At 52.3% G+C, this 13,839-nt stretch overlaps 6 protein-coding genes across 6 annotated transcripts; 3 read left to right on the forward strand and 3 right to left on the reverse strand.

The window, feature by feature from the left end:
- Nucleotides 1–254: 254 nt before the first annotated feature.
- CTAM01_12307 (uncharacterized protein) lies at nt 255–3,182 on the forward strand (the record flags this gene model as incomplete). Its single annotated transcript, XM_060528314.1, has 10 exons — nt 255–357; nt 431–465; nt 539–593; nt 712–962; nt 1,040–1,055; nt 1,107–1,319; nt 1,386–1,852; nt 1,952–2,436; nt 2,510–2,873; nt 2,946–3,182. The coding sequence occupies 10 exons, from the start codon at nt 255–257 to the stop codon at nt 3,180–3,182; spliced, it is 2,226 nt and encodes a 741-aa protein (XP_060377083.1).
- A 558-nt stretch (nt 3,183–3,740) lies between these two features.
- Nucleotides 3,741–6,057, forward strand: CTAM01_12308 (C6 zinc finger protein; the record flags this gene model as incomplete). The annotated part of the gene is made up of 4 exons (XM_060528315.1): nt 3,741–3,875; nt 3,978–4,295; nt 4,361–4,822; nt 4,873–6,057. The coding sequence occupies 4 exons, from the start codon at nt 3,741–3,743 to the stop codon at nt 6,055–6,057; spliced, it is 2,100 nt and encodes a 699-aa protein (XP_060377084.1).
- Nucleotides 6,058–6,302: 245 nt separating this feature from the next.
- CTAM01_12309 (isotrichodermin C-15 hydroxylase) lies at nt 6,303–8,098 on the reverse strand (the record flags this gene model as incomplete). Its single annotated transcript, XM_060528316.1, has 5 exons — nt 6,303–6,474; nt 6,540–6,706; nt 6,779–7,093; nt 7,123–7,956; nt 8,033–8,098. 5 exons carry the CDS (start codon nt 8,096–8,098, stop codon nt 6,303–6,305), a joined length of 1,554 nt encoding a protein of 517 aa, XP_060377085.1.
- A 731-nt stretch (nt 8,099–8,829) lies between these two features.
- CTAM01_12310 (uncharacterized protein) lies at nt 8,830–9,933 on the reverse strand (the record flags this gene model as incomplete). The annotated part of the gene is made up of 1 exon (XM_060528317.1): nt 8,830–9,933. The coding sequence occupies one exon, from the start codon at nt 9,931–9,933 to the stop codon at nt 8,830–8,832; it is 1,104 nt and encodes a 367-aa protein (XP_060377086.1).
- Nucleotides 9,934–10,546: 613 nt separating this feature from the next.
- On the forward strand, nt 10,547–11,587 carry CTAM01_12311 (proline racemase; the record flags this gene model as incomplete). Its single annotated transcript, XM_060528318.1, has 1 exon — nt 10,547–11,587. The coding sequence occupies one exon, from the start codon at nt 10,547–10,549 to the stop codon at nt 11,585–11,587; it is 1,041 nt and encodes a 346-aa protein (XP_060377087.1).
- A 347-nt stretch (nt 11,588–11,934) lies between these two features.
- On the reverse strand, nt 11,935–13,621 carry CTAM01_12312 (transmembrane amino acid transporter; the record flags this gene model as incomplete). Its single annotated transcript, XM_060528319.1, has 5 exons — nt 11,935–12,369; nt 12,436–12,827; nt 12,891–13,082; nt 13,141–13,402; nt 13,478–13,621. 5 exons carry the CDS (start codon nt 13,619–13,621, stop codon nt 11,935–11,937), a joined length of 1,425 nt encoding a protein of 474 aa, XP_060377088.1.
- Between the last annotated feature and the right edge of the window lie 218 nt (nt 13,622–13,839).

Genomic DNA, 13,839 nt, shown 5'->3' on the forward strand with positions numbered 1-13,839 from the left:
CGATCCGGTATCTCGGCGCCGAGGCTCTACACCCACATGGCAGTCGAACTTCTCCAAATCTCCACTCTCCTAAAAGGCAAATAAGGAGCCGAGCTCCTTTCACCATGAGCTGAATTGTCTTGGTCCCCCCGTCCCCTTGCGAACCACATCCTCGCATACTTACAGACCTCGTCTCCGACCTACTCGTCTTCGTTTCTCGGTGTTGTTTTGCTTCTCAGCCTGCATTTTCATCTCATCCTCTGCGAGCCGAGAAGATGACTGCTGATAAGCCCGCGCCCAGTCCTACGGGTGTTGGTGCTGGATCCCGAACCCACAAATCCTGCGATGCTTGCAAGTCACGCAAGGTCCGCTGTCCTAGTACGTGACTCGGGAGAGCTCATTGTCATTCCTATTCTTCATTCACGAACTGACGAGTTGATTTTATCCATAGGTAACGGCCCGCCCGGACCTTGCGCGAATTGTATCGTGAGTAAACCCAAATGGATTCTCTTCCCCGACAAAGACGTGCCCGTTTACTCACAAACTTTGAAACTGGAAGCGTCGAAAAGAAGAGTGTCGCTTCAGTGTAAAGAGGCTAGCCCACAGGCGCAACGGTAAGCACTGGCAACTGAACACCCACCATATCACGTTTACACTCCTTTGATGAGCAAGCACAACAACTCCGGTCGATTTCTATGGCAAAGGATTTCAAAGTACTAAGTAAACTATCAGTTGCCGGACAGCTTCTCCCAACAAATTATTCGCCATCGAGCAATCGACCACCCAGTCTCCCAGACGCCAAAGCCGTGCTAGACTTGTCGACATCAGATGGAGAGACCAAGCCACTCGTCCTCCCTGATCGCACGTCGCCAAAGTCTCCTCCCCACCGCATCCAAGAACTCCACGTCGATCGCGTCCTAGCACGAGCACAGAGGCCAAAGACCTCTACTGGAAGAGGCCAGGAGGAAACCATGTTTGTACCAGTAAGCACCACTAGTCAAAATTCCAAAGCAATTGATCGCAGAGGTGAGCGAACTGTAAGCTGACAGAAATCTCACAGCGCAATGGCATATTTGGTATTGAAGCGCCACATGCCCTCAGTGGCCTGCACGTACTAACAGATCAAGGGGGCCGGAACAGCCTCACGTTCTTCTCCGACAACAGGCTACTCTCCCTGTCGACGCGCCTCCAGAATCAGAAGGTGAACGAGCTCGTTGGTCGAATTTCTGTCATTGTCAATGGACGTCTTCGTCGCACCGACTCGGCAGCGACGAATCCCCGGAGGACGCAACCTCCCGATATGGGGACCGACAGAGCGCGTGCCGCCTTGTACATCCGCCGTAATTATTTACCATTCTCCCTTCTGTGACCCTCCATTGAAGTTGGCGAAAGCTGATCATGATCAGTCTACTTTGAGCGAGTGCATCCCATGTTCCCGTTCCTTGACCGGACGACTTTCGAGACTACGGTGTCAAGTCCCAACTTCCCCAATCTCCTCGAACGCAGCAAGCCATGGTGTTGTCTCTACCACAGCGTCCTTGCTCTAGGGTCCCAGTATGCTGATGGGGGGACATTCGAGCCTGGTAAGGGCGAGTCGTGGCGGCTGTTCTCTATCAGCTTGAGCGGCTTCTCAGAGCTCCTGCTGCTTCCTGATTCTCTCACCACCTTGCAGGCATTGACGGCCATGTCTGTCTATGGCTTAGGGATCTCGGGCTTGGCTGTTGAGCCTGTCATTATGTCAGAGGCGGCAAGACGGGCTCAGATGATGTCCAGTCATAGCTTTACTGGTCCAACGGCTCACGCTTACCAGAAGTCTTTCTGGATTCTATATGCGGTTGAGAAAATCACCAGCTTCCACTTTGGGAGAAGTTCTGTAAGTGCTTGGAATTTCCCTCTCTTTACCACGATAGCGTCATACTATGATGGATGCACACTTCTTGTTTACTTGCTCTGCACTGCTGACAACGACAAGGGATTTGTCGATAGCGACATATCCTGTCCCATCCCCGTCGTCCCCGAAGCAACATCGGGTGACTTTAGCTGGTTCCTGCACCTAGTGCGTTTCGCTCGCCTCCTTTCTCGAGCATATACATCACTCTTCTCGGTCGGCGTGTCGGGCAACTCCGACTCGTACTATCTCGACGTAATTGACCAATTAAACGGTGAACTCGAAGAATGGAGAGCATCTCTGCCAGACAATGGCTTCCGCCCGGGTGGAATTCTACGCCCTCAAACCGTATCCGGTCCTAATGCGAGATCACTCGCTCTCATTCTTCATTATCTTTACTACAGCATGTTACTGACTCTTGCAAGAACTACGCTGTGCTATTTGCCTGTCCCTGAGACGCCGGCGGTGAAAGCGACAAAGGACGACAAGATGAAGACCATTTTGAATGCATCGAGGGCAATTTTGGAGTTGACTACGATGATTGAAGTTGAGCCATACACGGTCACATGGTAAGTAGAGAGCAAACTTCGAACTACACGTTTTCCCGCCGTTATCATCAGATCGGTGCTGATAGCCCGTAAGGGTCCTTGCGGGAATCCCTATTACCGCACTTTTTGTCTTATTTGACCTTGTGATTCATGATCCTCGGCAGCCAGATACAGGCACCAACCTGGCTCTGCTCGACATGGTCGCTGGTCACTTCAGTCGGATAGAGTATGCCAGCGGCGGCACCGTGCCCGGTTCTTTGATAGCCGAGTTCGCCAAGATTGCGCGAGACTACGTGAACGAGATTCAGCATGCCGAGGCTGGTTTGATGAATCCTGCGAGACCTCATGCACCCACAAATCCTTCCACGATGCAAATGGTACAGCAATCGTCAGAGCTTGATGCCAGAAACAATAAACAAGTGGATAGGCCAACTCAGATGACTTTGGATCTATCTGATGTAAGTTCTCGGCCTCACAAGGTCTGCCATTCATCAAGGAAAAAAGCGTCTAATCATCATCTGCGTTAAAAGACTCTGCCGAGGGAGGCCATGATGTCTGGTCCGATGCAGCAACCAGGATACACCGACTTTGCGTTCGACAGCGGGATGGGCCAGGTATCTCCTAGTGCGCTCATGGGAACCGACGTGATGGGAATCTTTAATTATTTCCTGCCCGATCTGGACCCGATGTTTTACCAGGGTATGACGCAGGAGTACGATCTGCTACCACAGCAGCATGGAGGGACCGTTCAGAGGATGGACAAGTGAGATGATGCGGACGGGGTCTAATTCTTAATCTCCGTCCGTTTGCCAGGCCGGATGCAGCATGACATAACCTTATTTTGGAGCTATAATAATGCGTGCCCACAACGGATACTAGCAGCTACCTTAGTTGCTACGCCCGGCAGTCGAGATCGTTGCCAGGCATAATGATGAAATGCTTATGAAGAACAAAATCGAACGTTCGCTGGAGCACTCCCCCGGGATGGGAAAGCAGGCAAGACTACGTGTGTGGATGGGTGGGAGATCACTTGTTCTTCGGTGGCAGTGAGCTCCGGGATCCCGGGCTTCGCTCCGGTCCGCTGCAAGGATTAGCCGGGTCTCGGACGGTCCAATGCAGCCTAGCGTCTCCTCCAAAGTCCGTTTGGTGGATCCCCAAATGTCGTGGCCCCCTGTCTTTTTTCCCGCAGAAAAGCGGCACGTTTAAAAGAGTGTTGCCGCCAACAGAGCAGAGCTCGGAAGAGAAACATATCATGCGATGAACGACAACAACTCATACACTTCTCTAATCTCTGACGAGCCCCATATTCTCATCTGTAGATCTTGATGGCCTCCGAAAGCCCAGCTTCACAGGCGAGTACTCCGGTAGGCGACAAACCACGCAACGTCTTGGCCTGCGTCTTTTGTCACCAGCGCAAAATCAAGTGTGACCGAAAGTCCCCCTGCGCCAACTGCATAAAGGTTGGTTTGTCATCATCTCACTCACCCTTCAGCCGATGGACCCGAGGTCTACGCACACCCACACCGAGGCGCAACGCATACTCACTGATGTGATCACCATAGTCTGATCAACCGTGCGTGCCATCGACGCGAGCACCACCAGGAGCTGGTAGAAGACGCGTGGTGAAGGACCTGTTGGAGAGATTGAATCAGTGTGAGAGTCTTCTGAGCCAGGTGGCTCCGCGCGATGCCGATGGCCGCCCCGTAAATCCCGACACGCCGGGTTCCTCACGCGATGTGGCGGACAGCCCGGCAATGTCCCACATAAGCTACGAAGAAGCTCGGAAACAACCCAGCTCAAGACCGAATGGCAAGATTGTCTGCGATGAAGGTCGACCAACATTTATGGAAAATCCGTTTCGCGGCAATGTTCTTGACCACGTAAGTGCACTGTATTTCGATCAAATCATAAGTCCCACCCCAGTAAAGATCTAAGTGGAATCTAGCTTCAATTCTCCAAGCTCAGTCTCGAAGACAATGACACCGAGCAATCAACGAACCCGTCTGGTTCGACTAGCGTCTCAGAACGCGGCGACTCAATTCACCAAAAGTCTATGGACTTTGACATATTAGCTCTGGGACCAGTCGAAGTTCTGCGCCTGTGGCAGGTATTCCTGGAACGAGTCAACCCTATGATCAAGGTCATTCACGTACCTAGCCTGGAACCTCTAGTCTTTGAAGCAGCAACAGACCGCTTCAACCTGAGCCCCGACCTCGAGGCCCTGCTCTGCTCCATCAACGTTGTTGCAATCATGGCCTTGTCGGAAGCGGAATCAATCCAGATGCTCAAACTCGAAAAGGCAAGAGCATTACGAAATTCAATGTCTGCACTGAAAAAGGCCATGTCCAAAGTGGACTTTTTACGAAAGTACAATATGACCACTTTGCAGTGCTTAGTGCTATACCTGGTAAGATGTCAGTCCCACACAAGTATGACTCAGATCTAACTGCAGGCTAGGTGTCTCTTCAGGGGCAATTCGATCGCCACGCCGCATGGGTGTTGACCGGCATGCTAGTCAGGATAGCTCAAAGGATGGGTCTTCATCGCGACGGAGAACTCATAGGTCTTCAACCATTCGAGACCGAGATGCGCCGCCGAATCTGGTGGCAAATCATCATGCTAGAAACAAAATACGCCGTCCTCGCAGGCTTCGGCGACACGCTCCTCCCGCCTAACTGGGATACAAAACTCCCATCAAACGTCAACGACGCCGACTTACTGCCCGGCTCAACAGAGCCGGTCAAGTCTCGCGATGGAGCAACCGAGATGGCATTCTGCCTCATGCTCTATGAATCACGCGCCTTCTTCTGCGACAATCCCATGCCGGAGTTCGAATCAGTCATCCTCAGCGGGGACAAGATCAGCCCGGAGAACTCAAGGAAATTCTCCGGTCAACCACATGTCCTCGACAGGTATCGACTCGCGTTAGATCAATACGATGAGAGACTCGCTGTGGCCGAACGACGGTTCTGCAACCCGACGGCAGGCGGCATACATCTCGTTGCGAGTAAGATCCGGTCTTTCACGGCGCAGAGGATGCGCGACATGATTATGCACGCGCGAGAGCCATGGGACGAGAACAAAGACGGCGGAGCGAGCCAGCAATCCTTCTTCAGAGCATGGGTCATTTCCTTCGAGAGCGACGTTAGCTGGTACGACACGATCGACGACAAGTTCACCTGGTACCTAAAACTCCATTTTCAATCTGACGCTTTCTCCGTCATGATTGAGCTCCTACAGTGGCAGCCCGTCGGAACACTGGTTGACAGGGCATGGAAGGCCATCGACCGACTCTATCACCACCACCCGGAGATGTACGACTTGACTAGGAAGGACAACTTGCTGCGCGCGGAAAACTTGCTTGCAGGGTGGGCACGACGGGAGCTTGCGTTCCGAAATCTAGGCATGTCGTGTGACACGCCGCTCGTTGTGGCACGGTTCCGGAGCAGCGAAGTTTTCAAGCAGAGACAGCCCGACGGTTTGCCAGTTGAGCAGTGGCCGGCACCGACGCCGGACACCGCGCTGTTCTCTGACATGAGTCCATCCGACTTTGAGACGTTTGATGGCGGGATGCCTGGAGATACTCATGGTCTTAACTTCAGTCTTTGGGGTGGTGGTGGGCCGGGGCAACATGCTCTATGATGAAGGTCCGGCTGGTTTATAGGTAGTAAATGGCTTGGGGAAAGGGGGTTGTGCGTTTCAAGCACACGACCATGACTTAATGACACTGAAGACGGCTAAAGGGTAGACTGTACCCAATAAGGAGTTTATCCCCTCAATTCAAGGGTCTTTAGGGCTCTTGGAATATCTTCGAATCACCTCTCAAAATTCACGGATAGATGTTTTGTACTTGCTCTGGCCTGGTTTATCGAGATGCTATAGCAAATTTATGCGCGGGCTTCACGCGCAACTGGCTTCAAGTAGACATTCAGCGGTATTCTATCCCACAAACCAAATGCTCTTTGCCTCTGAATCCAGGACCCGTTTCCTTCGGCCAGTTGAAGATCAAAGTCAAAAACGATTCGGGCTAAAATCAACCTCATCTCTGCATACGCGAGACTGTTTCGCATAGGTTTCAGCGTCAGCGGCGATAATGGTTCAATATATAGATGAGGAGTTCTTACTTCTTCCCAATGCAGTTGCGTGGGCCAACGCTGAATGCTTGAAGTGCGTCTAAATGGTTGTGTTCCTCTTTGTTGGTTTCCAGGAAGCGCTCCGGCCTGAACTCCCAGGGCTTGGTCCAGTTATCTAGACTATGGTTTGCGGACCATTGCTGGATCTCGACGAAAGTCTTGGAGGAAAGTCTGGATTAGTCTCCTGATGGGAACCTCGAAAAGGAGAGTTGGTGCACAAGGCTACTTACTCCTTGAGGCACATGCTCTGCACCAATCTGACACCCAAACTCCGGTACCTCTCGAATGAGGTTTGACGTCACGGGAGGATACATACGCAAAGCTTCATTGAGAACAGCGAGCATGTATGACAACTTGCTCACTGAGTTGATGGTGATCTCGCTAGAGTCGCTAAAGCTCGATCGGACCTCCTCGTTAAGTTTCTGCAGGACCTTGGGATTTCTCAACAGAAGATATGTTGTGCCGGCCAGAGTTGTAGCCGTAGTTTCCGAACCGGCGAGGACGAGAATGAGACCATTAGCTGACAGCTGCTCAAATGAAAGGTTCTGTGCACACAAAGTTAGCGTAAATTCACCTCCACGAGGAGTGGCTTTGGGGGGCCACATTCCCATTCTTCTTTCTTTCTCAAGAGTCCCTCGAACAAATCCTTCCGGTCAGGATCCATATCAAGACGCGTTTGCATCATCTTATCGGTGCTCTCACGTAACTGCATCATCGCAGCAAGACCACCGATCCGGAAGAGGCCTTGGACAACAGGATCAAGGCCAATATACTTCATCGCTGTCATGATGGCATTGTATCGGATAGTTTTGAAGATGAAGGCAATCCAGGGATGGTAGTCTGAGCGATCGAGACAGCCAAACGATTGCGCAAAGATTAGGTCGCCGGCAATATCGAACGTTGTCCAGTTATACCAAGCCTCTACATTAAGCGGCGCTTCTTTCCCGTCGCAGTTCTCATGCAAGCGAGAAATCAGTTTATCGATGTACTTCATGATAATGCCTTCTTGCGCTCGCATAGAGCTATCCGAGAAGCCATGAGATAGCGCCCGCCGGTACCGCTGGTGCTCTTCACGCTCGGCATTGATGATGCTCGTGGGCAAATTCTTGATCGTCGTTGAGAAGAGCTGCGACTTGGGGATCTCGTTTTCCGCCAGCTCTTTCCCGATTTGAAAGCCGTAGATGTCTTTCCAGGCCGTCACATCGGTGAAAGACAGGTGATTTGGGCTGATTCGGACTATGGGGCCATATCGGTCGTGGAGGAGCTGGGTTCGAAAGGCTTGATAGCCTGTGGCATGTTGCCAGGCCCAGATTAGAGGAGAAGCGCGTTGAAGGACGGGTCCTGGAAACCTTCGTAGGGGATGGAGGAAGAGGTTGTAGCCGGCTACGAGGAATTGCCAGAGGACGGCCTGGCAAGTCAGCCATGTGATTCTTCACTGAGGATATGATATACTCTAATCTTGTGTAGGAATGCTAGTCACTTACTGTACCAAAGGCAATAGCCAGGATATGAGAAGGATGCTCAGAGAGAATGGACAAAACACCCGCCATTTCCGTAGTCAAATCTGGAAGGGTTAGCTTCTCAAATTCTGTGATAATCTTCTTGCGTCAATGAGAAACATCAACCCCGCGTTGGCGTTGACGCGTTGTTTATGTAGATTCATCCCGAGTACGAGCCTTTCCGAGCTCCTCCCCTGGTGACAAACATGTTCGCTTCTTGCCCAATGAACACACCACTTGGTTCTGCGTCAAACAATCAGTCACCTTCCATTAAGGGGACGGGCTCTGCCCTAGGCGCAAAAAGTTTGGGGTCATCGGACGGTTGTTTCAATACCACGTTTCTTGCGCGGACCAATCCACTGTCCGGCTTTGTCACATTCATGCATGCAGCAACCGTAAATATGCACGGGGGAGTTTGAGACGGTTGGCCATCTGCGAGTGTTACTCCGCATTGGTGTTGCACGACTTGATGTCCTGGTCATTGCCTTCCAGCATGGGGCACTCGTAACATTGTGGAATCAACGACAAATGAGAGTGAGTGCGCAAAGATGGCAAGCAAATGAGAGGCATAAGTTGGAGATTCTTGCTCTCTTGAACGATTAGTCGCCTTTCAACAGAGCTTACAAGCCCCAGACTTGATTACTTTCCCAGTGCGAGATGACAGAAGGCAAAGCCACATGGAGATCCTCCCGCGGCTGGCCGATCCTTTTCTTATCCTAGCTTTAGCCGTTTGGATCACTGAAGTTGATGTCATTCTTGATTGACAACCTACCAGTCGCCTATCAAAACTCCGAGATGACAGTGCCAGCCCCCTCCTTCTCCGCAATATCCAGAATAGCCGTCCCGATAGCCAGATCCGTCGTACTGACACCGATACTTTTGTAGATGATCAAGCCATCCTCCAATGTCGACAGCGATTCCAGCTTCTCCCCTCGTTTCCGTGAAATCTCGATTTCTCCAATCTCCACTATGTACTCTGCCGCGAGTTTGCTCTGAACGATTTCGCCAGAGTGCTTAAGCGCAGACTCGCGGTCGTCGACCAGCACAGCAACCTTTGAACCTTGTTCGCGGAGTTTCCCACCAGCGGCGTTGGTTGCCTGGACGAGCAGTTCTGGGTCTACTTCCAACATGTCCGCCTGCCAGGACCCGACGGCAGAAATGTATGGATTTCTTTCCTTTCTTCCGTTTGTGACATAGTGTGCCGGAAATACTGGGCTTTTGGTGCCGACTGTGCAGAAAATGGCGTCTGCTGCAGCGAGACGATACTGAAGTTGAGCGTCGTACTCGGAGCTAGAGGAACTCAGATACTCAAACTCGGCGGTAGACTTCCAACGACCTTGGTTCTCCTCCTTCAATCTCGAGATGAGCTGCTGTGCGCGCTCCGCGGATCGATTCGCCACGGTAATAGTCTTGATCTCGTCGCCCCTCAATGATAACGCGAAGCGAAGATGCCACAACGCTTGCTTGCCAGCACCGAACACAACAATGTTTTCGGTATGGCTCCGCCATAAGTACGGCACAATGGCAGAGAGCGCCGTGCGATATCCTGTAACCTCTTCGGCGTTGATAACGCCAAGGGGTAGGCCGTCCTTGTCGCAAATGGAGATAATGCCGTGCAAGCTGTTAGCTGCTGGGGATGAAGGAGCCGGGGTAACGACGATCTTAGTTCCAAAGGCACCGGCGGAGCTGAAGGGTCGGAAGAGGCATTTCATGCCCTCAGGTCTGTTCACTATCGATGCATCGGGCTGATAGTCGCGCTCCGCGCCCTCAGAGAGCTCTATCAGCGCTCCCACAAGCCGATCTCGGAGCTGGAGAATGCCACTTCTTGGAAGGTTGAGCAGAATATCGAGAACAGCGGCGTCGCTGAGGACTCTGAAATTACCCATGGTGAATGGTGAATAAGATGCTCAGGTTTACAAAGGGCCGCTGAACAGTCAAGATCGTGAGGGGGTCGTAGTGTGGAGAAGTCTCGCGAAAGAGGCACGGATACTAGTATGTTGACAGTGACAAGACCTTATCAGCAGCTTGTCACCTCTTGATAGTCAGTTGGGTCACTGCGATAACAAATGTGAGTAGACGCATCGACAGTCTCCGTAGTTAGGCGGGTTACGGCAGTTTAGTTTGTCTTCAACCGTCAGACTCGGCGAGACCTACCGGATTAATCCCACCGGCACGGCATCCGATGCGGGGAAATGGGTCGCTGCGGCGGTTAGCTGAGCCGCTCGACGGGGTCCGTTGTGGGCTCCAGTTAACCGATTGCGAGCGGGTGATACGAAAGTCCAGGTGTAATACGAGCCGGTTCCTACTCCGTCAACGAGCGTCCGTTCCGTCTCACCGGCACATGAACCGTTCAATTCATTTTCCATGCGTTTGTGAATGAAATGTCTATCGGCCATGAAGCCTATTAATACCTATTACGCAGTACCTACTTATAGGTTTGACTAGATCGTGAGTCTATTGTTCTTCTCAACTAGGTATCATCTCTTGAACCATCACACCATGACTATCGGCCGTACTTTCAACGTCGTCGGCGCCCACTGTGGCGGCGAGGTCTGCGACGTCATCGTTGGGGGTGTTCTCGACGTCCCAGGCAAGACAATGTTTGAAAAAATGATGCATTTCTGGAAAAAGGCAGACCACCTACGAAACCTGCTGATGAACGAACCCCGCGGCTCATCATCCATGTGCGTTAACCTCGTCCTTCCACCGTGCGATCCCGAAGCCGACGCGGGCTTCATCATTATGGAGCATGAGGAGTACCCCCCTATGTCCGGTGCCAACACCATTGCCGTGAGCACCGTCCTGCTAGAGACCGGCATGGTACCGATGCAGGAGCCTACTACGACACTGCGCCTGGATACGCCAGCAGGCTTGGTCACGGTCGAGGCCGAGTGCAAGGACGGCAAGGTTACGTTTGTGGAGTTTCAAAACGTTCCGGCTTTTGTCTATGGCCTAGATCTAGACATCAACGTGCCGGGCTTCGACACGCCCGTGAAGGCCGACATTGCATGGGGTGGAATGTGGTATGCGCTGGTCGACGCGAGCTCAGTAGGCCTACAAATCGAGACGGAAAATGGAAAGGAGTTAGTCGATATCGGCGAGCGAATCAAGAGGGCTATCCAAACGCAGACGAGCCCGGTGCATCCCGAAAACCCAGAGATCCGAGGCGTCAGTGTCTTCGAGTTCACGGACCCACTCTCGCCCTACGCGGCGGACACGCAACAGACGGCCGTGAACACGGTGGTCGTATCACCGGGAAGACTCGACCGGAGTCCGTGTGGGACAGGAACGTGTGCCCGACTGGCAGTTCTCCATAAGAGAGGCCAGCTCGCAGTCGGAGGATCGTTCCGACACCGCAGCGTGATTGGGACCGAGTTTATCGGAACGGTAAAAAGTGAGGCAAAGGTCGGGGACTACGATGCTATTATTCCCGTGGTGAAGGGAACTGCCTGGATAACGGCTTTCAAGCAAGTCATCTTGCACCCCACAGATCCATTCCCGGAAGGGTTCAGGGTTGGAGATAAGTGGCATGCCAGTTAGAAGATTCATGTCCCGTAGATCTTGGCTACTTTTGTAAATGTTATTTAAGTGATCAGCACAAGTCATTTCACCCTGTTTTTGTCCAAGGAAGTTTTCTGTTTCAGCCTTCTCTAACACACTCGATCCACATGTCTGCCCGTCCAAGTGTAAGGTAGGTCAGGGGCGCAGGTACATATTGAAGCCACAGCCAAGCCGGGATATCGTACAGGCATGTCACAACAAATCGGGGTCCGAATTATCCAGGAATAGAACTAGTGGGTATATTTCAAAACGCGTGGATCTAATTGGATCGTTCTCCCGCGGAAAAATTTGCTCGCCTACCCCATTTGATCATGCGAACATGAGGCTTAATGGGCCGAGGACACAGAATTCGAGTTGTCGGCGCAGGAAAATGCGGCCGATCCACCAGACTTCTTGTAGCTGTCCATGATTCCAACAACTGAGCCGTACGCTCCAGCAATCATCAAAAAGGTGCCGCTAATAACAACGAAGCAGCTGAAGCAGACCATGGCGATCCATCTAGGTCTCTTCTCGAGCTTTCCCTCGGCCCAATGGTCGTACAACCACATGCAACCCATGGGCTGGAAAGACAACAGAGTACCGAAGAGGGCACCGACGAGGGATACCAGGCCATCAAAGACGGGAATGGAGCTGGCAATGACGTAGGCGGTGATGGCGATGCTTGCAGTGCAGGCGAGCCAGATACCCCAGTGCTTCATGGTGTTCTCGGTCAAGTGACGGGATCCACGTAGCAGGCGAATGAAGATGTACTTGGCGGGCAACTGAGGACACAAACGTTAGCATTGATGCTTGTTGGTAACCGGGTTGTAGGTTTGGAATCTACTTACGTGGATAACCAGAGTAGTGGTAACAATCAAGCCGGGGAAGGCAAGACCGTAGCAGACTCTCTTCATGGTCGCACCGGCGGAGCCAAGAGCAGGCGAGGCGACGTAAGAACCGCAGAAGTAGTAGACAACGCATCCGATGGCAATGTAGGTGGCAGTCACACCACCCTGGCAAATGACCAGAGCGCGAGTGTAGTGGCGAGGATCGCGCATCTCAGAGACGATGGAGAAGAAGGCAGGGGTACCGGCGAAGGCAAAGACGAGCGTCGAAAGCGCCGAGGAAGCCTGGGCGAAGGTCGGGCTTCCAACGACCTTGTAGTCCGAGGTCCAGTGTCCAGTCTGGGGAGCGGCAGCCGGTCGGTCCTGTACACCCACGGCAACGGTGACGGTGAAGACTGCGTATGCATGGTCAGCTTCTGAATCTGGAATTTCCTCCAAAGGGGTTAAGCGGCACTCACTGGCAGACATGATGCAGATGAGACCGACCCAGGCGAACCAGGTAATCTTTCCGAGGGTCTGGATGCTACCGAAGCAGAAACCAATCGCTGCGGCAATGGCGACGAAGCCAGCCGTGCATGCACCGTGAAGGGAAACCGAGTTGAGCGCGATCGAGGCACCTAGCATGCCAGAGCCGGCAACGAAGATCCAGTCTGATCGGGAGAGAGTGGTTAGTCCTTGAGTTACCTTTCCAACGATTGATAAACTCACAAAGGCAGAAGACGATCCCGAAGAACTCGCGACCCACGCGGCCAAAGAGAAGGCGTCCAACATCGTCGATACCGTAGACCTCGGGGTGGCGAAGCTTGAAGACACCAACAATGTAATCGGACCATGTGGTGATAGCGGCGATGCAGCACAGAGCAATCACACCAGGCACAATTCCGAGGACGTCAAAGACACCGGGAATGGACAAAACTCCCAGGCCGATCTGCGTCTTCATCATCAAGGCGACTGTTCCTTTCCAACCAACCTAATTGAGGAAATTAGCATCCGAATGGAGGCTTAGGCATTCCAAGCCGAAAAGTTTTTCCAGATTGCTCCTTACATTGCGGTAGTTGGGGCCGCCCTCTTTAATTTCACCAAAGACAGCATCGTAAGACGCGTTCGGGTCTTCCAAGACCTGGCCTTGTTGCGAATGTGTTGAGACGGGTCCCAACGCCTCAACATCCTCCTTGTTCTTCTGCGTCATCTTGGCAGTTGATGAAGATATTTTCACGTGATGTTGGTTCGTATGCGGTCGATCAGACAAATGTGACTTTAAAGTCTTTAGAGACACAGGTCACACGCGAAGTGGGAATTGTCGTCGAGATGATCTTTTAGACTACGGTACTGAGTCCGAGTTGGAAGGACAACCGAATTGAAGAGTCAAGAGTTGTTGTCGTTGGTGATAGTCGTTGACAGCTCAAG

The sequence above is a fragment of the Colletotrichum tamarilloi genome (genome assembly GCF_030869305.1).
Source record: "Colletotrichum tamarilloi strain Tom-12 chromosome Unknown Scaffold_74.1, whole genome shotgun sequence".
NCBI lineage: Eukaryota > Fungi > Ascomycota > Sordariomycetes > Glomerellales > Glomerellaceae > Colletotrichum > Colletotrichum tamarilloi.